At 40.8% G+C, this 26,065-nt stretch overlaps 1 protein-coding gene across 1 annotated transcript; it reads right to left on the minus strand.

Annotated features, from left to right (window-relative positions):
- Nucleotides 1-1,386: 1,386 nt before the first annotated feature.
- Nucleotides 1,387-22,766, minus strand: LOC122038571 (D-amino-acid transaminase, chloroplastic-like). Its single transcript, XM_042598371.1, has 5 exons — nucleotides 22,428-22,766; nucleotides 21,986-22,041; nucleotides 21,188-21,366; nucleotides 2,619-3,292; nucleotides 1,387-1,729 (listed from the first exon to the last, which is right to left on the minus strand). The coding sequence occupies exons 1-5, from the start codon at nucleotides 22,630-22,632 to the stop codon at nucleotides 1,635-1,637; spliced, it is 1,209 nt and encodes a 402-aa protein (XP_042454305.1). The 5' UTR covers nucleotides 22,633-22,766; the 3' UTR covers nucleotides 1,387-1,634.
- Between the last annotated feature and the right edge of the window lie 3,299 nt (nucleotides 22,767-26,065).

The raw sequence follows: 26,065 nt of genomic DNA on the forward strand, positions 1-26,065 counted from the left end.
TGTTAGGTGTGCTAGCTTTCGGTTCGATCGACAACCAATTGTTGGTTTAAGATGAAATGAAGTGCTCCATCATAGAGCTGAAGGATGCATACCGATCTATTTGTCCTCGGTCGGGTCCAACCTATAGCTAGTGTGGCATTTGTCATTGTTGTGGTGGGGCATCAAGAGGAGGACCACAGGAAGGGTTTGATTGAATCAAGAAGTGGAGTGCCATCATATCACATGGATTCTTAAGATGGAGGGCGAGGAAGTGGTGGCAGGGCTCCATGCTGTTGCTTCAATTGGCCTGCATTCATTGCAGTTTAGACCAATTCACCACAAAAGACTTTACAGATTTAAGAAAGCTAAAGAAGAAATGACCCCCCTCCAATTCCAGCTTTCTCATCACAATTCATTCGAGTTCGTGTCGCTTTTTCGTCGAATGATCACCTCGCACCGCTTGCCTTTATTGGCATTCTTGGTCAGATCTTCTGCATCAGTGTGCCACAATTTATTCAGGCTGAGATAGATAAACCACTGAATCCCTTTACTTGCCCACAATTATCTGAAGATTCTGAAAACAACTTAGCTGAATTTGGTGGAAGAGAAGAGCACAACCTTCTGTCGCGTCCATCGGAATGGCAATCTCATCAAAAAAGTATCGGTTATGAGGCAAATTCTATCTGATAAGTTATTAACCAAAGAAAGAAAGAAAGATGGCGAAAGGGACATTTAATTATTCAGTGGAGGAAGGATTTGGCTCCATTGCTTTCTAAGATCCTTTCACTAAGAGAGAGGTAGGATTTGGCTCCATTAACTTAATATTATTTCAATGAAGAAATCATAAGTTCTTTGAGAAACTGTGATAATATAAAAGGTAGATGCTCAGTGGGTTCCAATTTGGCTGCTAGTGCTTGTAACTTCTCATGTTTTGGTTCAAGTTACACTCGCTAAATATATCTGTCTGCAGTCTGAAGCTTGATTCATTTGAGATTGAACACTAGCAATTACATGTTTTCTACTGTGAGAGAAAAAAAAAGAAGAAAAAAACTTGTTCAAAATCAATTTGTTCATACATTCAAAATTAATTGGGTTTAATTTCATTGGTCAATTTATAGGTCTAATTAGCTTGTCCGATTCATTGCAACAAAAACCTATGCAGGTACCAACTGCGCTAATCCGTGAGGACAGCTTGTCCAATTTGTTGAATCATGCTTAGTTTGCCTAGCTTACTCAACTCGTTTAGCTCATGGAATCAATTAGCTTATCAGCATTCAACCTACCCAATTTAGTCTCCCTCTTGCTCATTTGTTCAAATGCTTTATCTACCTAGCCACACTTGAAAGGAAGGAACAAATACGAAGGATTACTAATGAATAAACAAAAATGCCATAATAATATGTCAAATTTCATCTGTAAAATTCAAACCAGCAACTTAACTATATAAGCGAACAAAACAAACCATGAGTATGTGCAGATATTACATGATTAAAGTTTATCAGATTCTGCTGTTCCACTTAATCATCCCTCCCAAATCATGCAGTCCCATCAAACAAATATACCATTCCCATTGCATTACGCAAACTATATGCCATGGTAAATAGGTTATTAGGAGCCACTGATTGGTGCATCTTGAATTTATTTCTAGTATAGTTTCAATATGGAACTGGTATCCTTACTGTAGGTGGCCCATATTTCATGTCATCCAAAATCAGTTTAAATAGAGCTTGTGCAACAGGACCTTCCTTACCTACAACAACAAAAGCAGTTTAGAGCCAGAGCTGTAGAAATGTGATGCCTGCTACCATTATAAAGCTACTGAACATGATCCAGTTGAATGAAATAAATGAAACAAAATATAAACTGAGGAAGAAGGCAAAGAGTGGAAGATTTTCAACTTGATTTTCTGAGCTTATCAAAAAGTCTATCATAAGTTAAGTCTTTCGAGTATGATTCATTGTTGTTCCTACAATGTAGCAAATGAAAACATGAGCTTCAATATAAATCCCTCAATGCTTGCATTCACAAATGACCACCAGTTGTCCAAACTCCTTCCCTAAGCATGGCATTAATCAAGTACAGTAATGAAAAAAAATCCATATGGAATTAACAGAAGCAGTCGTTAATATATCAACTCAAACATATACAGCCTTTTGATTCGTAATGGTCAATTGACCTTATGAAGGGTTGAGTCAAAGTTTACACGACAATAAAAGTTTAGTAAGTAGTTGAGGCATTAGAGTGGTATGCTATGTTGTTGGCTCTTGGGATCTAGTAGGCCAAGTTGATCCAAGACTGGTATGATGTGTTGCTAAACCTTGAGGTAGGCAAAACAAGTTTAGGTCAAAATTGATTTTCTAATGTTGTCGATCCTTGAAGTCAAATAAACTGGGCAGGTTCCAACTTGCTAGATCAGCAATAAAAAGTGAACACCCTCTAGAGCAAGTGAGCACCAATTTCGTGCGCACATAATCTTTGATGCATGACGCAGATACTAAGGCCCACGATGGCATAGAAAAGACATCACTTGCGCTTAGTCCTTTGCAAGCCATACTAGTGATATTAAGTTTCAAGCAGATATTTGCTTAGATATATAAGTGTGAAGATGCAAGCTTCTTACATAAGAAAAGAAGACTTACCAGAACCAATGGGATGTTCATCCCATTGAAGAACAGGCTTCACGAGTATTCCACTTCCAATAAGCATCATTTCATTGGCCGCCTTTCCTTCCTGGACTGTGACATTCCTTGTATTAATTGCACTTAGCCTGCCATCTGCTAGAAGTTCTTCTGCAAGAACTAATACTCTTTTGGCTGTACATCCACTGAGAATTTTGTCAAACCGAGGCATGATTAGTTCTCTGTCTTTTGTCACAAATGCCACATTCATGTTGGGACCCTCAGCAATAAAGCCTTCATCATCTAGCCAAATTGCTGCAAATGCCCCATTCTCTTCAGCTTGCATTTTTGAGAGTGCATTAGGGAGATAATTAACATTCTTCATCACAGCGAACTGAAGTGGTTTCATAGGGATGGTAGATGTTACTACTTTATCTCCGCTACAAACTGGTAAGGATGGAGCTTCAATCACGATAGCATAAAGAGCAGGATTTAAACAGCCGGATGGAGATAACTGGAAATCTCCGGGTCCTGGAGAGAGCCAATATCTTAATGACCCTTGCATGCATTTCGACACTGCTACAGTTTGTGTAAGGATATTCTTAATTGTAGGTTGATCAAAAGGAAGCTGGATTTTTGCCATTGATGCAGATTTCAAGAAACGATCTAGATGTTGATCTAGCTCATAAAGGTGCCTAAGTAGGAGAGATGAAAAGAAAAGGCGTGAGGTTGGAATTTGACCTGAAGATTGACTATATTTTTAGTTTCAACACATACAAAGTCATAAGAACCAAAAGTTTAGAATTCATTTTTAAGACTCATTTTTACTTGAATAAAGAAACAACATTAAATATGAAGGATTGTGAGAACAATCCTACTGAAAGAATTTACTGTACTTCTCACTTCTTAAAGAAAATTCAATTTATTTGTGTTGAAAACATAAAACATGAGACTTTTCAAATTTTCTTCTTGATAGACTCATTGGTGGTCAGCCGTGCCAACTTTTTTCCTGTTACAAACTGTTTGACGTGGGTATACTAGCCCAGAGAGCCTTTCAATGAACAACATGGTCATTTGAGAGTTCACAATATGGATTGCTTTGGATCCATGCACTCTCATTTTGACCATGAGTAAACAGACATATCTGACTTAGCCTACAGGCCGAAACCATACTTCTAAAAGAGGACTAGAAATTGAACCGAAAGTGGGATCACTAGTTCACTAGTCAAACTAGTGGGTCAATTGATCGAATTGCATATCAAACTAAAAATACAAGCTAACTAATCGGCTCCAATTGCATAATTATAACAATAATCCTAAATTTTTATTTACAGAAATCATATTTATATATTAGCCATCAATACAAATACATCTAGTCTACAAAAACCTTAAAAAAAAGTATTGATAAAAAGAGGTCTTTACTCATCTAATATTCAGTAGAAAACCAGGTAATCAGGTGAATGACTTGGGTTTTGGATTTTTATGCTATTGGTTATAGTTATTTCGATATTGTGAAGTGGCATCTCTACCAATATAATACTAGACTAAATAAATGAGTATTTTAGGGGTTTTAGGAGAATAACAAAATCATTTTGGTCTTGTATGTTATTGGTTCTCTATGTTTGATAAAAAAAATCAATTCCACCGTGTTTATGTAGGTCAAATGCAAATATGATTTCATTGTATTAATAGATTGGATTGGAACCTGAGTCTTAATTTTACCACACAAACTGATAGTCTGTTGAGACTGGCTAACCACAGGGTCAAGCATCATTAATAGGTTCTACATAAAGAGACACCTGTTGGTCGTATTAGCAGACCAACTATAATTGACAAAGGGCAAAAACTACTAGCCATGTCGTTCATTTCATAGTTGTTTCTTCATTTCTTGCCATTTGTTACTATCCATATGATACCCTAAAGCCCCACTTCAACCCTAGGTTCATCTCTAAACTCTACATCAATTGTACAACCGCATGATCATCCTAAATTCCAGAGCAATTCTCTGTTCTCTAAACAATCTCTCACAACTTGCTTCAGAAGAAGTTGATAGCTCAGTTAGACACAATCCATTTATGCCGAACTCAAAATACCTCGACTGAGCTAGAAGAAATTAAATCGATTTCAACTCACTCCGTGCTTCAACTGAACCTAGTTGAGCTCTTCTCACCTTAACCACCTCTAGCCTATTCTTCACCATATGAGATCCCAAAAATCTAGTAGACTTCTACATATACTGGGTTTTGACCACAACAGATTAAATTAGTGTTATCTCCAAAAAGTTGCTAGACATGGATACAAGAGGAAAGAAAGAGAAAAAATAAATCCATAACTCACCTGATTCACCAGTGACGCAAATGTTCAAACTTCTAGCTAGCCAAGGAGGGGTCGAGCTTGTAAATTTCCATATTATAAATGAAAGAATTGTTTAATTCTAGGGCCACAAGTTCAAAATTTTCATTGGACACAGTGGTGGTAGGTAAGGAAACATGAAACGATGAACTCACAAATAAAATCCAAGAAAGAGTGATTAGGAAGATATTTCTTGAGCTAATGATAGAGGAAAAGCCAAAGGTAGATGTTAGAGTGATGGAAGATTTGAGGGAGAAGTATGGCATCATTGTGGAGGAAGAATAATTTAAGCACCTAAGGGAAAAAGAAAAAATTATCTTGGTGTGAAAGAACCAACAAATGTAGAGGAGGGAAGAGTTAAGGCAACAAAAATGAGGAGTCCAAAGACTTGAACACCCTTCACTTTGAGATTCAAAAGGAGCATGCCCCAAAGAATTTTCACAAAAATGGACACTTACGATGAGAGTATAGATTGTCAGAGAATATCAATGATTTTAATTCCCATACGCCCTTTTATAAAAAATGTATGATGCACTAATGTGCCAAGTTTTTCCAACAACATTACGAGTGGCAGCACGCTGATGGTTTGCTAGTTGTCATTAGGAAAATGTCTATTTTAGAACTCCCCAATGTTTTAAGGCTTATTCTGTTAGCATTAATTGAATAATTCAAGCTGCAAATAGCCTGATAACATTGAAGAAAGGGATGAGCCACTTTCGAAAAATTTTAAATATGTTATCATGGTGACAAGGTAAATAAGTGGTTTTTATCCAACTATCCTAATGACTATCTTCAAGTTTGGCTCAATAGATTTTTATAATATTCACATTCTATATCTAAGAACTTCCAAAGGATTATGATAAAATGTTGGAGAGAGAGAGTAGATAATGGGACAATGTAATGCAAAATAAGGCCACAAAGATAAAACCCTAAAGGATTGAGCAGCTGAGGAGCTTTTGACAAGTAGTCAAGGGAGTTTAACAGACACAACCTGTAATGAGAAGGCTCAAAAGAAGAACCCAAAACACCCCACAATACAAATTACTTATGAAAATCAAAGATTAAAACCTGCAACTGCCTAAGCCACGACCAATTTGACCTTTATTCAGTAAAAAAGATAGAATGAAGCATTACTGATATCACCAGGATCATGGGCAGGACATAGACAAATGCATTCAGCTAAATTGTCAGATTGAGAAATAATCAGGAAATAGCATATCTGCAAGTTTGTCAGTCAAAAGGAGAAGGAACAGATTTAGGACACCCAGAAGCATCTCCTTTGATAGATAGAGAGTCAACTTCACGAGGTAAAAGTAGTGATAAGTCAGTCTTATGCCGGAAGGAAACCTTCATCTTTTGCTTTGCATGTAGAACATGAATACTGATGTGGGGGATAGCAGAGGCCTACACGTGGCAAGATTTGGCCTCACTGCCTGATCAAAGGTCAAGAAGAGTTGGAAGTTAAAGTGGACCTCAGCACCAGACTCCTCCGATTCAGTCTACCTTAACACCTTGGACTCGGCTCACCTGACTCCTCCGGTTTAGTCTACCTTGACACCTTGGACTTGGCTCACCTGACCCATTCGGTCCAATCTACCCCAACACCAAGGACTCGGCTCGCTTGACTCCTTCGACTCGGCTCACCCAAATTCCCTTGAATGGGAATTCACATATTACGCAGCTCATTGAGCTGTTGCTCCTAGATGCTGCGGACAACATAGTCATTTCCCTCCCAGAGGACGTGAATAACGTAAGCATTCATCTTGGAACACGTGGAGAACGTGTAGATACAACCGCAACTATATAAAAGGTTATCTGCACATGCAAGCTAAGATACGCACACACAACCAGCGACACTTTTTTGACTACTTCATTTCCTTGATCCTCCCTAGCCCCTTGGCTGACTTGAGTGTCTGAATGGTCACGCTGAGTCCATCCTCAACACTCATTCTAACCTCTTGCTGAGTGTTTGTAGGGAGCTTATGGGTCTTCCTCGCCACCGTGCCCCTGCTACCTTCCCCTCAGCAGTTTCCTTTCGCTATCAATTGGCGTCGTCTGTGGGAATGACACTTGAACTGAGATGTTGAGATGGTCAAATCCGAGAGTACGGTCAAGGGTCCTAATTCCACAAGTGACATGGCTTATAGGGAAACTGTGGCCATGCCCCGAGCAGACTTCCAAAGGCCAGTCGATCAAACGGTGCGGAGGGTTCTTCAAAGAATACCGTTGGTGAACCCGACGCTTAAAGAAGTACTTGCTCTTCAACGGAGGTGCCTCCCATTCCCCTCCATGTATCGATGGGTTTGATGGGTCCTTCCCTTGCCGCATTTGTGGCTCCACAGGCTCAACCGATGGTCCGACCCGAGGAGCACTCACTCGAATCCGAAGTGAGAGAGACCTCCGTGGAATTTGAATAAGAAAAAGAGGCCTCTGCCCATTGATAAGAAAGGGGCAAATAGTACACCTTTTGCAAAAATTATCTTGGAAGATGAGTTGCCACGTAACTTTTGAATGCCTTAGCTCGGAGAATACACCGGGTCAGCCAACCTAGAGGATCATTTTGGTCGGTTAGAGAATGTCGCTCTGCTAATACAGATGATGTCAAGTGCATAGTCTTCCTAACGACTTTGTCCGGCTCTGCCGCAAGGTAGTTTAATCGATTGTCACCCTCTTCTATCCGAGCCTTCACCGACTTCAAGGTAGCGTTCCTGCACCACTTCGCCAGCAGTACTACAAGACGTCCCTCAACCTTTTGACCTAAAACAGACAACCAAGGAAATTCTGAGAGAGTACATACAACGATTTAATGATATTGCCTTGGATATGCCCTCAACCACCTCCAAGGTGCATCAGCGCCTTCTTGCAAGGCCTATAGGAAGGAGACTTCTTCCGATCTCTAGCGAAGAAGCCTCCAACGAACTTTGATCATCTCTTGGGGTGAGCGGCGAAATACATTAATGTCGAAGAGGTTCAATCGGCAAGGAAGAAAGAAGTTGGTGCGCCGATGCATGTGGAGGCTCGACCTGAGCGCAAAGCTCCTCCCTCACCTTTGCGGCACAAGGAGTCGTTCACCAATCACCATTACCCCCAATTCTAGGCGAGTGCGAGAATGGTACAAACCGTGGAAGTAGTCCTGACATCCGACCTCTAGTCCCACATGTCGAATGGTGAGGCCCGGAGCAATATTGTGCTTTCACCACTTCACCCATGAGTGAGCAGTATGCTAGAGAAGTTCGTCAAGCCGCGGAGGAGTGCCAACCTACTCAAAGATCACCTCCAAGGTCAGCTCGATGCTCACTTGCCCAACACAGTCATGGTGAGAATTCGAAGCACCAAACCAATCGCTGAAATGACGGCTCCTCGATAAGGAGATCTCGATCCTGGTCTCGGTCTCAAGAGTCAGATCGGAGTCGGCAACAGACTCGTCCCGAGAACACTAAGGAAAATCCCCCACCCCGCGGTGACATTCACATGATCTCGAAAGACTCAACCGACAGAGACTCAAATCGAGGTCGGAAGACTCACGACCGAAGACTCGAAAGCTACAGAATCGGCACCAAATCTCGGGCGAGGACGGGTCCCTCGATTAGCTTCAGCCCTCGAGACTTGGAGGGGGTAGCTACTCCCCACGAGGATGCACTAGGGATATGGGCTGTCATGGCCAATTGCATGGCAAGGGTCTTTGTTGACATCGAGAGCTCGTTGAATGTATTGTTCAAGCAGGCCTTCGACCAAATGCAGATAGACCGACATGACTTGCAAACCATTTCTATAGCGTTGTTCAATTTTACCGGACATGAGGTCGAGCCGCTCGAATAGATCTGTCTCTCACTGTCCATGGGAGAAGAACCTCGGAAGCGAACTCGGACCACTATCTTCACAATGGTCGATGCTCTGTTCGCCTACAACGTCAACCTAGGCCATCCCACCTTGAGCTCATTCTGAGCGGTGGTGTCCACGTATCATCAAAAGATAAAGTTCCCGGTGGATGACAAAATGGGTAAGGTCAAGGGCAATCAGACAGTCGTACGAAAGTGTTATGTTGAGGTGGTGAAGGCCGACTCTCAGAAGAACAAAAGAAGTGTCGATGTCCAGCTCGTCCACGACGCCCCTACAACTCATCCAATCGAGGGACCAAAGAAGTAGCGATAGTACCCGAGTGGCTGAATCGAACTACTCGAGTGGCAACCGACCTCTCCCTTGAGTTGAAATAAAAGGTAATTACTTGTCTCTCTCGTAACCAGGATGTCTTCACTTGGTCGATAAAGGAGGTCACGGAGGTATCACCCTCAATCATGTAACACCGACCCAATACCGACCTAGAAGCTCGACCGGTCTAACAAAAGAAGCGACACTTTGGCCGAACGGAACAAAATAATCAAAGTCGAGGTCATCAAGATAATGGAGGTTGGCCATATTTTGGAGGTTCATTTCCTGATTTGACTCACTAACGTGGTGGTGGTCCCCAAGGCCAGAGGAAAATGGAGGGTCTGCGTGGATTTTCGGGAGCTCAATAAAGCATGCCCAAAGGACTGCTATGCCCTACCTTGAATCGACCAATTGGTGGACTCGACCTCCGACTGTAAGCTCATATGCATGCTGGACGCATTCCAGGCATACCATTAGATCCCCTTGATTGTCGAAGACTAAGAAAAAGTTAGCTTCGTCACCTAGATTTTTTGTTACATCGTTATGCCCTTTGGACTAAAAAATGCATAGGCAACATATTAACGATTGATGGATCACATCTTCAAGTAGCAAGTCGGGAGGAATGTTGAGGATTATGTGGACGACATTTTGATCAAGAGCACTCGGGCTGACGACCTGATTAGGGACATCATCAAGACTTGCGACACGCTATGTCGATATGGTTCAAACTAAATCCGAACAAGTACTTGTTTGGAGTAAAAAATGGTCATTTCCTTTGTTACATTGTAACCGAGTGAGGGATTGAGATTAATCTAGAGAAAGTCCAAGCGTTGCGAGATATGCCCTCCCTAAAACCTCAGGGAAGCTAATCAAGCAGATCACCGCCCTCTCTCGATTCATATCTAGATCAACTGACAAGAGCTTGCCCTTCTTCGAAGTTCTCTAGAAGTCAACTCGGTTTGAGTGGGACAATAAGTGTGAACAAGCCTTCATGGAGCTCAAGGCATACCTGACTAGTCTTCCCCTACTCTCTAAGTCTGTCAAGGGGAAACCCTCTAGCTATGTTTGGAATCGACCGAAGGAGCAACTAGCTCGGTTCTACTTCGGCAGGAGGGTGGCATCCAACACCTCATTTATTGCACCGCTCATCTTTTGAAAGACGCCGAAATTAGATATACCACCTTGGAGAAGCTAGCTTTGGCTCCGATAATGATGGCTCGAAAACTACGACCGTATTTCCTATCTCATACCATCATCGTACTCACCAACAACACTCTAGGACGGATATTAACCAACACCGAGGCTTCAGGACGACTTATCAAATGGACAACAGAACTTAGCCAGTATAATATCCAATATCAACCTAGAACGACCATCAAGGCACAGGCATTAGCCAATTTCTTAATTGAGACCCCCGGTTAAGAATTGAAGGAGATTTGGAGGGTCTTTGTAGATAGGTCATCAACAAAACTAAGCAGCGGAGTAGGGGTGTTACTGATTTTGCCCGGGGAAGAAATCTTGCAAATAATCATTCAGCTGAGCTTTTAAGCCTTCAATAATGAGGCCGAATACGAGGCGCTATTAGCCGAGCTCCGAGCTGCCAAACAAGTGGGTGCCTCTCAAGTTGTCATTCATTCCGACTCCCAATTAGCGACACAACAACTCGAATGGGCGTTTGAGACCAAAAATGAGCAACTCCGGGATTATACCGCTGCTTTTGGAAAATTAAAAGTTGAATTTCATGAAGTTGTCATCTAGAAGATACTCCAGAGCAAAAATCAAAAGGCCGATGAGCTTGCCAAAATGGAAGTGCCTGGGCTACATAGACATTGGACGACCCGGTTGCCCGAGTTTAGTTAGTTTCGCAAATAGACCAAGTACCTTTGCAAGAACCGTTAACCGACTAGAGAACTCCATTTGTTTCCTTTCTAAAGGAGGGGATCCTATCCGGATCAAACCTGACTTCTCAAAAGGCGGGCCACTCAGTTCACCCTGATTGGAGACTGTTTATACAAGAAGGTCATCCTCTGCTTAGATGCCTTGGCCCTGAAGATGTTGAGTATATTATACGTGAGATCCACGAAGGCAGTTGTGGCAATCACATGGGCAGTCGGACGCTTGCCATAAAGGTGCGGGATACTTTTGGCCAACCTTACAAGCAGACACATCTCAACTAGTTCACACTTGTGCTAGTTGCCAAAAGCATCAGAACATCTCCCAAACCTTGGCCGAATTATTGAAGGCATCTAGTACGTCCTACCCTTTTGATAATAGAGGATGGACATCATTGGCCCATTCCCAATGGGACCTAGCCAAAAGAAGTTCCTCTGGATAGTGGTTGACTATTTCTTCAAGTGGATGGAAGCTGAGCCCTTTGCCCGGATAACGGAAGAAGTTATACTAAAATTCCTATAGAAGAATATCATTTATCGATATGATCTCCCTCATAAATTGGTGTCGTCAATAGCCAGTAATTCCAACGAAGCAAGTTCAGAGAGTGGTGTGAAGACTTTAGTATTCAGCAGACCTTCACCTCTGTTACTTACCCTTAGAGTAACAAGCAAACAGAGATAACCAATCGAGAGATCATCCAAGGCCTTAAGATCAAGTTTGATCATGTCGGTGATAGTTCGGTAGAAGAGTTGTCAAATATCCTTTGGGCTTATAGAACTACTCCTCGAGAAAGTATGAGGAAGACTCCTTTTCATCTCGCATATGAAGGAGAGGTGCTCATCCCCGTCGAGATTGGCGTAGAATCTACTTGAGTACCAGCATATAATTCTAATAATCTCGACAAGCGACTACTCAAGCTGGACCTGATCACTGAAACTAGGGAGAAGGCAGCAGCACAGCTCATAGCCTATTAGCAACGAATGTGCCAAACCTACAACAAGCAGGTCAGCCCTCATGCCTTCCAAATCGGTAACTTTGTATGAAAGAAGGTTAAGTCAGTCGGTGATGTGAGGAAGTTGGAGCCAAAATGAGGAGGACCATACCGGGGTCACTCATAAGTTGAGCTTGGGAGCATTCTATTTGGAGGATTTGATTGGCAAAGAACTTGGCCGACCATGGTCGGTTGCGCATCTACGACCTTATTGCGTCTAGGGGCTCTAGGTACCTGTCATTTTCTATTTTGATGCAAGTATTTACTTTACTTTGTATCTGCCTTTTCCCTTCATCAATAAATGGTTGTCTTGCTTTTTGCAATAAATGACTCTTTATCACTCGGGCCCCTACACCAAGTCCAAGCGTGCTCCCATGCAATTGAAGGCACTCAGGCCCCAACATGTGCTCCCATACAATCGAAGACACTCGGGCCTTGACATTGAGTTTAACTGAGTCTAAGGATGTCATGTGTCGAGCATTCTCATGGATTCGAAGCTTTGCGACTCCCGCTACCCACGACTGACCAAAAACGATTCAGAGACCATTCAAAAGGGTTTGCTTTTTCATTTCATTTCAAAATTTTGTCTAAGTACACAGCTGAAGGATTACAATTCGCAGAATATAGTCAAACTATGCTAATTGGCAAGCTCCTCCTCGGGGATGTTGTTACAGACTCTTCGCATGCTTATAGTGTTCTCAAATAAATGGCAAGTGTCTGGCCTTGTGAAGCTACTTGACGGCACCACCAATCTCATATCGAACCATCTTGAGGGTGTGACTGCCTAGTAAATCATAGAATTCCTATGACCACATAAACTATTCCTTCTTAGTGGCCCAACGGTCCTCTTCTCTAGCCAGATTGCCTTCGAACTCTGCCTCCATATTCTCTAGTTGGCCCCTTTCGGCCTCCCACGTGATCTTCAGGACCTCCGTCTCAACTTTCTGAGCCTCTGATTCAGCCCTCCCGGCCTCGAGTTCGAACCTCATCCCCTCCAGCTCTACCTTCTGAGTTTCTGAATTGGCTTTTATCGCCTTCAGGGAAACCATAGCTTTCTTCTGCTATTTCCTCTCTGATGAGTCCTACAATTTCAGTTCTTTCAGGTGGGTGTCAGCTTAGCCCAATTGCCCTTGGAAGGAGGCCAAATTAGCTGAAGCTGAGTCTATCATCTCCTACGTCAAACGCAGCTGCACTGCTTGGGCGACGACTTCAAACTTCAATATGTTAGCCTCAGTCCTCGTCAATTCTCAACTAGAGGGAGTCGGCTAACTTTCTAATTCGGCCACCTGAGCTTGCATGTCTCGGAAGGATTAGAGGATAGCGGGGACTCAGGTGGACAACTCCATCATCACAACCCATAACTGCAATAAAGAGAATGTAGTGGTCACCAAAATTGAAAGTCTAACCCTGCCTTGACACGGTGAATTTTACAAATCCTTACTCTAGTTGAGTCTTGCGCCACCGACTCCGCCAGGGAACTGAAGGATTTGCGCTGCTCTTTAGTCTCGCGCCACATCGTGGTCAATCGGTGGGTTAATGTTATCACGACGGGGCTGGACTTTGGAGCGATCTCTTATCCTTGAGGCATATCCAATATAGAAGGCGAACCCCTAGCTACTCTTGGAGGTGAAGTGGTCGACTCGGGGTCTCCAGCCGACCTCATCAGAAGGTCGCCCAAAGAGATAGGGCCATGAGTTGAATGCAAAGAACTCGGGTCAGCTTGAACGGACTCTATCTCGAGGGTCAGTATCAGGAACGCTACCGGCAAAGTGGTCAATCGGAGGATCCATTGATTGGTGCCTTTTTCGAGTTACTCTAAAAGCCTCCTGCAATTCCTAGAAGGGGACAGACGTAATCGGCTCTGTGGGGCAGGGGGCGACAACTCTTTCACAGGTATGGTCGCCTCACCCGAGGAACCAAGGAGCATAGTGTCGCGTGCCTCTAGCTCAGCCTCAGCCAATTTGAGAGACTTGTTGAGGGAAGCCCTCCACATCGTTTGAGCTACACAAAGAGGCAAATCTTCAATTAGCAATCATATATGACAGTAAGTGGAAACTTTTTACCAAAGGAAGCATGGAGCTCAGCGCCAATCGAGCTTCCGAGTGGTAGAGAAGACCCTTGAGTAGGCCGGAAAGAATGTTTATGGTTGTGAGATAGGTGGCCTCTGACTTGTACCGATTCAAATTCAGCGGTCGGGGCAACTTTATTTGCCATCAAGTCGACCAAGTGAACAGAGTGGGAGGTCGGATAAACAGATAATGGGATTTTCATCCCTTATGTGAAGTCGGCATCTTGTCTAGAAAACTACTGGTGTTGGTGTTGGTGTTGCCACTGGGAGCACAACTTTTAACCCAGAATTTTGATGTACGACTAAAATTAAAGTTAGGTTAGTTGTAATCTAACAATTTGTGTCAAGTGTGCAGGTTACTTACAAGTGGTGAAGTCCTGGTTGGGTAGACAGCGACTAAGTTCTAGTGGGACTAGGCAACTGAAGACTTGATTGGGAGTCAAACATGAGCTAAGTCTTGGTTAGAACCAAGCAAAAAAGTTCTAGCCGGATGTTAGGTGAATCAAGTCCAAGTGGAGCTAGCTGGGAGCTACAAGCATGGCAAACAAAGACCAAGTGAAGTAAGCTAGGAGCTGAAGCTTAACGGACAAGACTAAGTAGAGTAAGTTGGGGGTTGAAGCTTGGCAAGCAAATCCAAGTAGAATCAACTGGGACTTTAGCTTGGCAACTCAGTCTAGATGAGTCAACTGGAGGCTAAATATATAGATCCAAAGTAAGTGCGAGTAACTTATAAATTTTTTATACTACTCATTACGTTTTTTATAAAGTGCGAGTAATAATTGAAGGCAAGTAATGTTCGACGGTTCCAGGCGACCAGAGGGAGTCTGGGGCGACTAGTTGGTGATAACTCTCGACAAGGGAATTCGAAGGTCCAAGCGATCGGAGGATACGGGTGACCGGAGCAACTTCCAGGCAACCGGGAGATAACGTTATCAATAATCCGAGCGAGTCGGGTCAAGGTTGACCCCTCTAGGCGACTTGGGGACTTCTAGGTGACAAGAGAGCTTCGTTAACATTATCTAACGGATAACAATTGCAGCCACGTCAATACCTTTCTAAGCGATTGGAGAAGGGTTATAAAAATAGCTTCGAGGTAGAGCTTGAAAATCACTCATCTACACATAATTCACTCTTGTTCTCATGATCTAAGTGCTCTCTTGCCTTCTGTGTTGCGACACGCTGCAATTATGCTTCATTTCTGATCGACAACACTTGAGTAATATTTTCATTGAGTTTTTGTGTTTGCTATATTTTTGTTTGTGTTTAACATTTTAGATTCTTTTTCTTAAGGTTTTCCCACCTCCAAAGGGTTTTTGGAAAGGGAAAATTAGAAATAAAAATCGCATTTTTATAGCTGTTGCATGTGTCTACATTTCTGATTTGGTTGATCAACTGCTTGCATATTTACATTGCATTATCTCCACTGTGCTCTATTGATTTAATTATTTCTGATATTATCTGCTCATTAAATTCATAACGTTATTCACTGAAGGGTTGACTCCTCTCTAGGCAGCATAATTTCCAAATTGCGCTTCATTTCTCTAGAGTCGAGTTCAATACTACAATTGGAAGGCTTCACTGTAAAGTAGAAGACCACAGCATCCATCTTCTTCAGATAGAAAAAGTAGTGGAAGAATCAGGGTGTGAGGGGGATTTGGTACAAGCGAAAAATGATGACTACTCCGCAGAGTAGTCCGAAAGCATTGGGATCAATTGTTGAAGGAGAATGTAGAAATATTGAGAGACTTCGACAAAGAACCTTGGAATGGGAAATCAAAAGTCACCTAACAGTTGACCCTTAAAAACAGTGATGAAACCGATAGGGGGGAGTTGAGGTTGGTTAAGAGCATTTAGGATTATTACTCGATAGTCCACAAGAATTTCATACTACAAGCGTAGTTGGTTTAAGTCCCCTCTGTTAAAATCAGACGTCATAGAGGTGTACCAGAGAGGAGAAATCGCTTCAATCGCCATGGGTGTAATGGGAGACTAAGGAAGATGGAGACGAAAGAGAAAGCAAAAGTCGGAGTACATGAAAGGTGAAGGAACTTACAAGAAAAAAGAAGTTCGTGGGGCCGCAGAAAATCGCCGCTGGAACTCGAACAAGACGACGATAAAAGTGATGTCATTCTCCCTTCATTTATCTCAGTCGTCCGATCCAGAAGCCAAAAAAGCGGGCTATTGCACGGAGCTGTTAGATCAAGCTCCTGAATCCACAGAGTCCCAATAGTCCCTCGAGTTGATATCCTCGGCATGGCATCACCACTTGCCAAGTGTCAACCTCGGACGACGAGTCAACATTGATAGCTAACGGGACGGGCTAATCGTGATCTAGATACGTCGTCACGTATATCACTCGCATTAACGACGTCTGATTCGCAGATTCCCAAGGCAAGTACAAGTGGAATGGTACGGTTCTTCGGCTACGTTAGCCCTAGAGTTAAATCGGTTGGCAGACCAAATCACGCTACAGTCCGGTCAATCGGACTCGGGCCTCCTTCGACAAGACTATGCGAGGAGGCTTGTGATGTGGGGCACAACAGAGGCCTACACGTAGCGAGGTCTACCGTTATTGCCTGATCAAAGGTCAAGCAGAGGTGGGAGTCAAAGTGGATCCGGATACCAGACTCTTCTGGTTCAATCTACCCCAACACCTTTGCCTCGGCTCGCCCGACTTCTTCGGCTCAATCTACCCCAACACCTTAGACTCGGTTTTGTAGGATCGAAATGAACGATTGGGGGGGGAGGGTGAATCTCATTTCTAAAACTTTTCTTTTTCAGCTTTAAAAACTTGTTAAAAACCAAATTGCATAGTGGAAGAAAACAATTAGCCGAAAAGCAGAAAGAAAAAGACTCATTTGTTTTTATTTGGTTCGTAGCTCTGCAATTACTACTCCAAGGCCCACGATCATTTAGACCGTTGCAATTGGACAATCTACTAAATTCTCTCTAAAAAAACCTTCGGGCAAAGAGGTCGAATACACGAATAAAGAAAGTGTAGCACACTATACTTTCTTATGCAACAACAATAATAAATAAGAAGCAACACTTTGAATTTTACCGACACTTATGTTTGATTTTTTTTTACTTGTTTAAGATGGATTTGGTATTTTATGTTTACTTTTTGTTTGTAATTGATGTAATATGATTTTCTATTCTAGGATTTTTTTAATTTTTAATTATATATATATATATATATATATAATATTTTTATACTTTTTACTTTTTAATAATCATCATATCCTAGTCGTATTGTGTCTTATCGTGTCGTGTCTGATATGATATATGTACCTGTATCCATGCAACATAGGTTGATTCGATTCAAGATGTGCGGCCTTTATCCACTTGGGGGTGCCTTCATTCGACCGAGGGTGCCTCTAGTCAGCTCTGATGCGCCTCCAATCAACCCAGGGCGCCTCCAATTGTTGAAACTTCATCCTCAAAGTTTATCTCCTCTAGAGCATCTCAATCCATCTAGGGTGCCTCCAACCCTTCACTCAAGGCGCTTTTAATCAACTGAGACACCTCGAGTACTGTTCATCCAAACTTGATTTTTTACTCTAAGATCCTACAAAACATGTTAGTCTAAAATAACAAAAATATCAAAACAGAGTTAGCACATATAATAAAATTATGAATTAGATCCTGTCTAACACAACCAGGATCTAGTCTTCAACTTAGATTTTCAAAATGGATCTAAGTTGGATCAGCGCCTATGGTCCTACTGGACTCGTTCCTAACTGGATCTTTCTGTTGGAACCCCAAGGTTGTTTTGGGTGCCCCGACCAAGGCTATAAATATAGCCTTGGTCTAGAAGCTTTAATAACGAACTCTGAATTGTAATTCCAATGCTTGTAAGCTTTAGTCTAGAGTTGAACTTCTGTTTTCTGCGCTTCAACGCTGTACGAGGCTTCTCCGCCTGAAGGAGTTTTTAGTGAGCTTAATCTTCCTTGGATTAACAACCACATCGGTTGTAACCAAGTAAATCCTTGTGCCTCACTTTTTCTTTATGCTTTTAATTTATCGGCTTACTTTATATATACAAGTGTTAGCTTAAAGAGTTCGAGGAAGGGTTGTTTTGTTTTTTATTTTACAGGACTATCCAACAACCCCCCTTCCAACCGGCCCAACGGTCCTACAATTGGTATCAGAGCCGAGGCGCTTCAGGAGGACTAACCGCCAATCGAAACAACGATATGGCCGGAGCTAACATCTATCCACCAACATTCGAGGGGGAGTTCGCATTCTAGAAGCGACGAATGGAGGTTTACTTTAAACCTGATTTCAATATGTTATTAATAATGAAGTATGGTTTTATCATGCCCAAAAGCGAAGAAGGAGAAGAACTTAAGGAGCATCAATGGACTGACGAGCAGCGCGACAAATTCATGGCAATGAAGTATGGTTTTTTTATTGATGACGAATACTTAGAAATTTTTTTAAAGTTATTTCTTGACTTAGGAATTTTTCTTAACTTAGAAATGTTTTCCAGAAAATCATTGAAATAAATTTTTATAATGTTTCTAAGTATCAACCCTTAGATTTTTCTTGCAACCCCAATTTTTTACGTGATCAAAAGGGAAGAAGAAAAAGTATAAGTCTAGGGGGAGGTAGAAATTGAAAATTGAAATTTTTGAAATTTAATTTTTTCTATCATGTTGCATGTTATTGCAATAGAAATTATTTCATTTTTCATATATATTTTTGTCCCTATCTTAACTTGGGTTGATCACATCAAAAAGGGAGAGATTGTTGGAACCCCAAGGTTGTTTTGGTGTGATTAATAAGTTAAGTTAGGTCATGTGTTGTTTTAACCTTGTGTCTAAGTGTGCAGGAGCTTAGGAGCACAGGTACTCGAGTGGAAGACGCAGCTAGCGAGAAGGGACGCAGCGTCCGAGGACGAGATCTTGCGAAGAGTACCCGGTGGGCGAGAAGGAAGCGCAGTGGTTCCGAGGGACAGCCGGAGCGGAAGATCGCTCGGGAGCAAGAGACGCACTAGCGAGAAGGCTCAAGACGGGTGCGACAGAGAGACAAGATCATGAGTCTGGTAGAAGGAAACACACAACGATTCCGAGGGATGAGAAGCCGAGCGGAAGGCCGCCCGAGAAGACCGGAAGTTCACCCAAGTAAGCGGATCCGGAGCGGAAGACCCGGACCGAGGCGGGACTGAAACGGAGCAGAGGTCCCGGACGAAAAAGTCAACCAAAGTTGACTTTCGGGGTCCGGGGCACCCGGAGCTGTCCGGGGCGCCCAGACCCCTCCGGGGCGCCCGGAACCCTTCCGGGCGCCCGGACCAGCCTTTTGACCAGGATCGAGTTTTGACTCGATCTGATCGTTGGGGAATAAAGTTTATCCCCCCAGGGCGTCCGGAACCCTTCGGGGCGCCCCGACCAAGGCTATAAATATAGCCTTGGTTCAGAAGCTTTAATAACGAACTCTGAATTGTAATTCCAATGCTTGTAAGCTTTAGTCTAGAGTTGAGCTTCTGTTTTCTGCGCTTCAATGCTGTACGAGGCTTCTCCGCCTGAAGGAGTTTTTAGTGAACTTAATCTTCCTTGGATTAACAACCACATCGGTTGTAACCAAGTAAATCCTTGTGCCTCGCTTTTTCTTTATGCTTTTAATTTATCGGCTTACTTTATATATACAAGTGTTAGCTTAAAGAGTTCGAGGAAGGTTGTTGTTTTGTTTTTTATTTTGCAGGACTATCCAACAACCCCCCTTCCAGCCGCCCAACGGTCCTACACTTTCTTCTTCTCCAATTGCTTACCTAACTTACTATTTACAAAATCACTTGACTCGATGTCTGCCCACCGAGTCTTCCTGCCAAATGCCCCATCTTGACTTCAGTCATTTGTCAGGTTCTTCCTATTAGATATCTAGTCCTCTTTGATCTATCTGGGCTTCTGATCATCCTAACCTAACTAGACTTCATCCTAGTATCTAGTCCTCTTGACCTATCAAGTCCTTCAATCTGCACACTTGGTAAACCTATTAGATCACAAGAAGACTTAATTTTGAACCTTTGACAACATCAAAACCTAGGTTTGATTTTGGTGCTCCAAACATCAACAGGCTCACTTGACTCCTCCTGCTCAGTCTACCTCGACACCTTTGATTCGGCTCATCCGACCCCTTCAGTTCAATCTACCCCGACACCTTGGACTCAGCTCACCCGACCCCTCCAGTCCAATCTACCCCAACACCAAGGACTCAGCTCGCCTGATTCCTCCAACTTGACTCACCCGAATTCTCTTGAATGGGAATTCGCATATTACCAGACTCACTGAGCTGTTGCTCTCGAAAGACATAGACAACGTAGTCGTTTCCCTCCCAGAGGACATGGGCAAAGTAGTCGTTTATCTTGAAGGACGTGGAGAATGTAAGTGTTCATCTCGGAACACATGGAGAACGTGCAAGTACAGTTGAAACTCTATAAAAGGTTGCCTGTTCACGCGGGCATAGGTATGCACACACAATCATCGACCCTTTTCGACTACTTTATTTCCTTGCTCCTCCCTAACCCTTTGGCTGACTTGAGTGTCGAAGTGGTCACGCCTGAGTCCATCCTCGGCACCTATTCTAACCTCTTGCTAAGCGTTTGTAGGGAACTCATGGGCCCTCGCCATCGTGTCCCTTGTTACCTTCCCCTCGGTAGTTTTCTTTTGTTGACTCATCAGACCACAATCTCAAACAGGAACAGATATAATTAGAATCTCAGTTCTCAAAAAAGGATATAGCTAGAATCAGGATACCCTAGTCTGCTAACTAATTGGTTAGGAAGGATTTGGTAGATACTTAAAGATGGCTATACTCGAAGTGAAAGTATAACATTGATAGGTTTTACTAGAGATGGCATAAGGACTCTCGAAACAACTGTTTTGACTCTAACTGTTGGAAAGGAGTGCCACATCAGAATTGTACAAGCCGAGTTCTTAGTAGTAAATTTATCTTCCGCATATATTGTGATTCTAGGGAACTTGGCATGTTTATGGAACTAGCCACTATGGAGGGGAGAAAGTTCTAAAGGCTTGACATGTGGTCAAACTAAAGAAATTTTTTGTTTATAAAAACAACTTATGTAAACATGTTCCATCTAGAATATTTCATAGGCATGGTAAATTTCGTAGGGAATACCCATCCATTATAGCAGCAGTATCAAAGACACCATGTCCTCGATGGACCATGTGATCATCCATTGGAATAACCATTGCTGCGAGATCTGTAGTAATTCCACCAAAAATGCTGGAGTACATGGCCAAGTAATTCTGCTTGCTGATTGAGTTTCCAAGAAATGTTGTAAGCCTTTGTACAACCTAGTCATTTGCCACATAAATACTAGTTAGAAAATTACTCTTATATAATCAACTTTAGATAAAATATATTGTAGGAGGAATAATTATTTTTTTAAGTACAATATTCAACATAATAAAGAAATAAAATATGAATAATTATTCAGTCTGATTAGCTTCATTCAAAATAAAATTTTATCCAATTATAACTTCAAATAGTCTAAGCTTCTCAATTAGAATTTAAGAGAAAGTTTGATCTTGAAGATGAAAGACATCGATGTAAATTTTTATAAGCCAAACGTGGCATACCTCAGTTGAAGGACTACAAAACAATGAAGTCTTCATTTTTTTTAATTAGCTTTACCTAGTGGTCTTCAATGATGAAGAATGCTGCTATCAGACACCAAACAATTGGCCTGCATTGTGATTATTCTAAATGGAAAACTTAGGAGAGATAGGCAGGATTACTTTGTGAAATTAACTCTCGAAACCAGCAATAACTTTAATTAAATATTGCATGAAATGGAAGCAGATAACTTGTCACTTTCATGTATACGTTAGCAATAACGATGGGCCAAAAAATCTGAACCATTCCACAAGTATACTCAATTGCTAACCAGTTTAAGGAGGGAATATAGGTTACCTCAGAACCAGACAAGACAGGAATATCAGATCTAGCGATAGAAGCCTCGATGGAATCTGATCACAAAGCAAATAAACTGTCATGACTCAACTTACCAAGTAAAAAAGATCAAATGCAAGAACTTTCTTTGAGAATGACAGAAGGTGATCCTTGCAACCATTCGAGGAGTTACTAGCTCCAAGATCTCACTAGTCACTCCTTTTTCATTCTCTCCAAATTGAGTAGCCATGCTACATTGGGGATTCGCCCAATCACTAGATCAAATGATGCTAATTCAAATTTGCAGCATTATCCAAAAGAAACCATTCATTTTCTTCTTTTTTTTCCCGTAAAAAAAACAGTGAATTTCCAACCTTCCCCAATTCGAATCAAAGTGAAAAAGACAAATCATTTGAGAGGCACCGATTTGCATGCCAAAACGGACTAAAAGGTCAACGCTTACCACCACAATCGGGGCTCCTCACAACCCTCACTGCTCCTCGCCTTTTCTCACCCGCCTGCAGCTTAAAAACCAGAAAGCAATCGCCTCTAAGCGTGAGAGTACTCCGCCTTCCAAAAGGACATGGAGCACAATGCAAAGCGGCGATCGTGGGAGCAGGAAAGTTCTCCGATAGGGGGTGATGTAGAGCTGTGGAGATGGAAGCCATGGAAAGGAGGACGGAAGGGTGTAAGCTGCCGAAAGTAGTCGCCCGGCGACAGGAACGGAGGTATCAGAGCAGGAAATCGACGCTCGGTAGTCCTCCGCAACTAAAACAGTTTGTTTCCTAGTGATTCAATGTTGTATTTACGGAAATTTGATCGAGCCGTGCACGATCATCAGGTCCGGCACAATCATGCTGAGTCCGGTTTAAAACTAAATAAGTCAGCCGGACAGTAGTGACTTGGCTCTTGGGTCGAACATGGTCCGGGTGCCGGGGTAGCACAACTACAGCGGCGTTAAGCACAATATCAATAATAGAAATCTTACAAAATTACTAAAATATTTTTAATTAAAAAACAACTTAAGCCAAAAACATTTCAGAAACTTTAATTTAGGTGTATCAAATTAATTTTAAAACATTTTAATTTTTATATGTTTCTTCAAATACCCTGAACCCAGGCAAATCCTCTTATTTAAAAATAGACTGGAAGTTACATCATTTACAATTACGGTCGAATTATAATTGCGATCTGATTATAATTAGATGTGATCCCTCTCTAGGTTTATTATCCTCCAGGTTATAGACTTATAGTTTGGGTCGGGACGGATGGTCGGAAGCCACTCGTAGGTCGTCGGAAGTGGGTAAGTGGTCTGACAGCCTAGCGCCGAGCGGGGGTGACATCCGAGTGGCTTTCCTTCACCCGTCCCAACCTAAACTATAATGAAGACGATGAACTCAGAGAAGAAACACTTATAATTATGATCAGATTATGAGCACCATCCCATCATAATTATAAATGATGCATCCCTTATTTCACTTGGTTTATGGATATCTATGTTGGTTATTATTTCTAATTGATGGATTTAATTTTAAGTTGTACATATATATGAGTACAACCGAACTCATTAAAGTGATTTAACTTAAGTTTATTAGGTTCGATTCTTGGATATAGACTTTGTATATATAGAACCTATAGTCTCGTATCTATTATCATCTATATGTTGATAATAAATGTTCAGTATATATATGGATATATAGTCCCACATATATTATTATCTATGAACTGATAATAGATGTTCACTATATATAGGATTGGTCACCAAAGGTTTAGGGTATTATCTTAACCTAGTTTCTTGTTCCCCATTGATAAAAAATTTTATGGCATTGTCATCCCCTAAACCCCTTGAAAGATCTTCCCCATTTGATTCCATTTTTTTCTTCTTCAGCGACGTTAAAAGACAAAGACATGACTCTTCACTCAGGTTCTTTGTCATTATATTATTTACTTTCTTATGTCATGTTTAATTGATGAAACTAGATCTTTTTATTCTTATATTTTTGATATATGTGTTCTTTTTATTTTAGAATTCATGCGACTTAGATTTTTACAAGAACTATCAATTGGTATCAAAGTCAAGTTTCTGTTTCTTCGTTTTTATTGGCAATAAAGTTTAAATTTTTCATCAATTTATTATTTATATGCTAGATTAAGTTTTCCTAGTATAATATAATTTTTAATCGTCGGAAATTATATAAGAGAAAATTAGGATAGACTTATTGTTTGAATTTTTCATGTTTCTGCAAAGAACATGAAGAACGGCGAAAATCGTCGTTGTTTGACTTAATTTTATATAAAATTGTGATGGTTCAATCAATTACTTTGGTTAAACAATTGATTGTTGAGTTTAAAATTTTGAACAGAAATAATTAAAATTTAAGTAATTAGCAGCCTTAACCTGATTATGTTAATTATCAATTAATTAGAATTATTTTTAATGGATTAATTACTTATTGTTTCAATTATTTTTTTTAAGAAAAGAAACGGTTTTAACGAAACAGTATTTCATTAAAAAAAACATTTCATACTGTTTCGAAATGAAACAGTGCCAAAAAAAAAGATTTTTTTTTAAAAACAGTATACTCATATTTCATGCATAATTTTTTTTTTAAACACGGTTTCAACGTGAATGTTTCATCTGAACAATAAAAAAATTAATTAATTAAATAATAATAAATAATACTATTTAATTATAAAACTTAAATGAAACTTAAACGAGAGTTCTAGATATATATAATTATGTAATCGTATACCAGTAGGTATCAATCGATTAATAAGTCTAATTTTATATTGTTAAAGCTAATTCAGTAATTTCTATTCGAATTAAGTTCTTAAAATTTTCTTTAGTCTATCCACACAACGTGCTACTAAGTTGAACTAATGTGTCGATCCAAAGGAAGACACTTTAGGTAGGTGTAGTACATTTTATGTTGGTAGACGTATATCTAGGCTAAAAGTAATCGGCCCAAAGGAATGTTACTTTTATACCAGATATATGCATAAGGTAGCTTACAACTATAGAACATAATTTACTTTGTTCAGATCATGCACAAAATATGTCAGTCCAAAGAAAGACATATTGCGTGGTAGATTAAAGTTGTTGTAAGTTATAGGCCAAAATATAATTCACATAAAGTGTCATATTATGCGAACAATGGGTCAACCCAAATGAAGGCACATTGTGTGACCAATTAAAGTTTGAATTATATCAGAGAGTATCGCTAACAAATAATGTGTCGACCCAAAGAAAGACATATTATGTTGTACTTGGTATATCATAAAGAGCCTATTTATGTGTAGGGCTATAAATGAACAAAGCGTTTGTGAACAAGCTTGGTGTTCGGCTTGCTAAGAGCTTGTTTATGTTTGTTTAATATACATAAGATTAATTAAACAAACAAGTTTGAACAGCTCGTTAAACTAAACAAACAAACTTAAACACATATGGATTCAGCTCGTTAATGTTCGTGAACAATGTTCGTGAACAATATTCGTGAACAACGTTCATGAACAATGTTCACGAACCATATTCATTAATAAAACTCTTTTCAATATGTTAAATAAATAATAAAATAAAATAAATAAATTTAAATTATCAAATTCAATAACCAATCAAACAACTAAAAGTTTCAAACAATCAAACAAGCTTGAATTTAGAGTTTGATAACATCTAAACGAACTAACCTCGAACCAAGCTCAAGCCAAGCTCAAATCAAGCTTAAGCCAAGCTTGAATTGAGAGCTTGATAACATCTAAACGAACCAAGCTCAAGTCAAGCTTCAAACAAACTCAAGCTCATAAAAAATAAACCAAGTCAAACTTGAACACTCATTTCAAAAGCTTGGTTCATTTTAAGCTCGACTCGGCTCGACTTGGTTACCTTATCAAACAAGCTTGAACACCTCAAAGCTCGGCTCAACTTGGCTTGTTTATAGCCATATTTATGTGCATTTAAAATTTTATTTTATTTACATAAATTTTATGTTACTTATATATTCTTGGCTTTAGTTAAATCATTAGTTTAAATAAATTTCTCTTTTAAATTTTAGTGCAATCTGTAACTGCCAACATTAATAACATCTCAATATTAACTGGTTCGAA

This window comes from Zingiber officinale, chromosome 1A (assembly GCF_018446385.1).
Source record: "Zingiber officinale cultivar Zhangliang chromosome 1A, Zo_v1.1, whole genome shotgun sequence".
Lineage (NCBI taxonomy): Eukaryota > Viridiplantae > Streptophyta > Magnoliopsida > Zingiberales > Zingiberaceae > Zingiber > Zingiber officinale.

Bases quoted from the DNA above. Each gene is read 5' to 3' on its own strand.
- LOC122038571 (XM_042598371.1), bottom strand. From the start codon at position 22,632: ATGGCTTCCATCTCCACAGCTCTACATCACCCCCTATCGGAGAACTTT. The intron at 21,367-21,985 runs GTAACCTATATT...GCAAATGACTAG, and splicing joins CTGTCTTGTCTGGTTCTGAG to GTTGTACAAAGGCTTACAAC. The intron at 3,293-21,187 runs GTATTCCCTACG...TCTCCTACTTAG, and splicing joins ACTGCTGCTATAATGGATGG to GCACCTTTATGAGCTAGATC.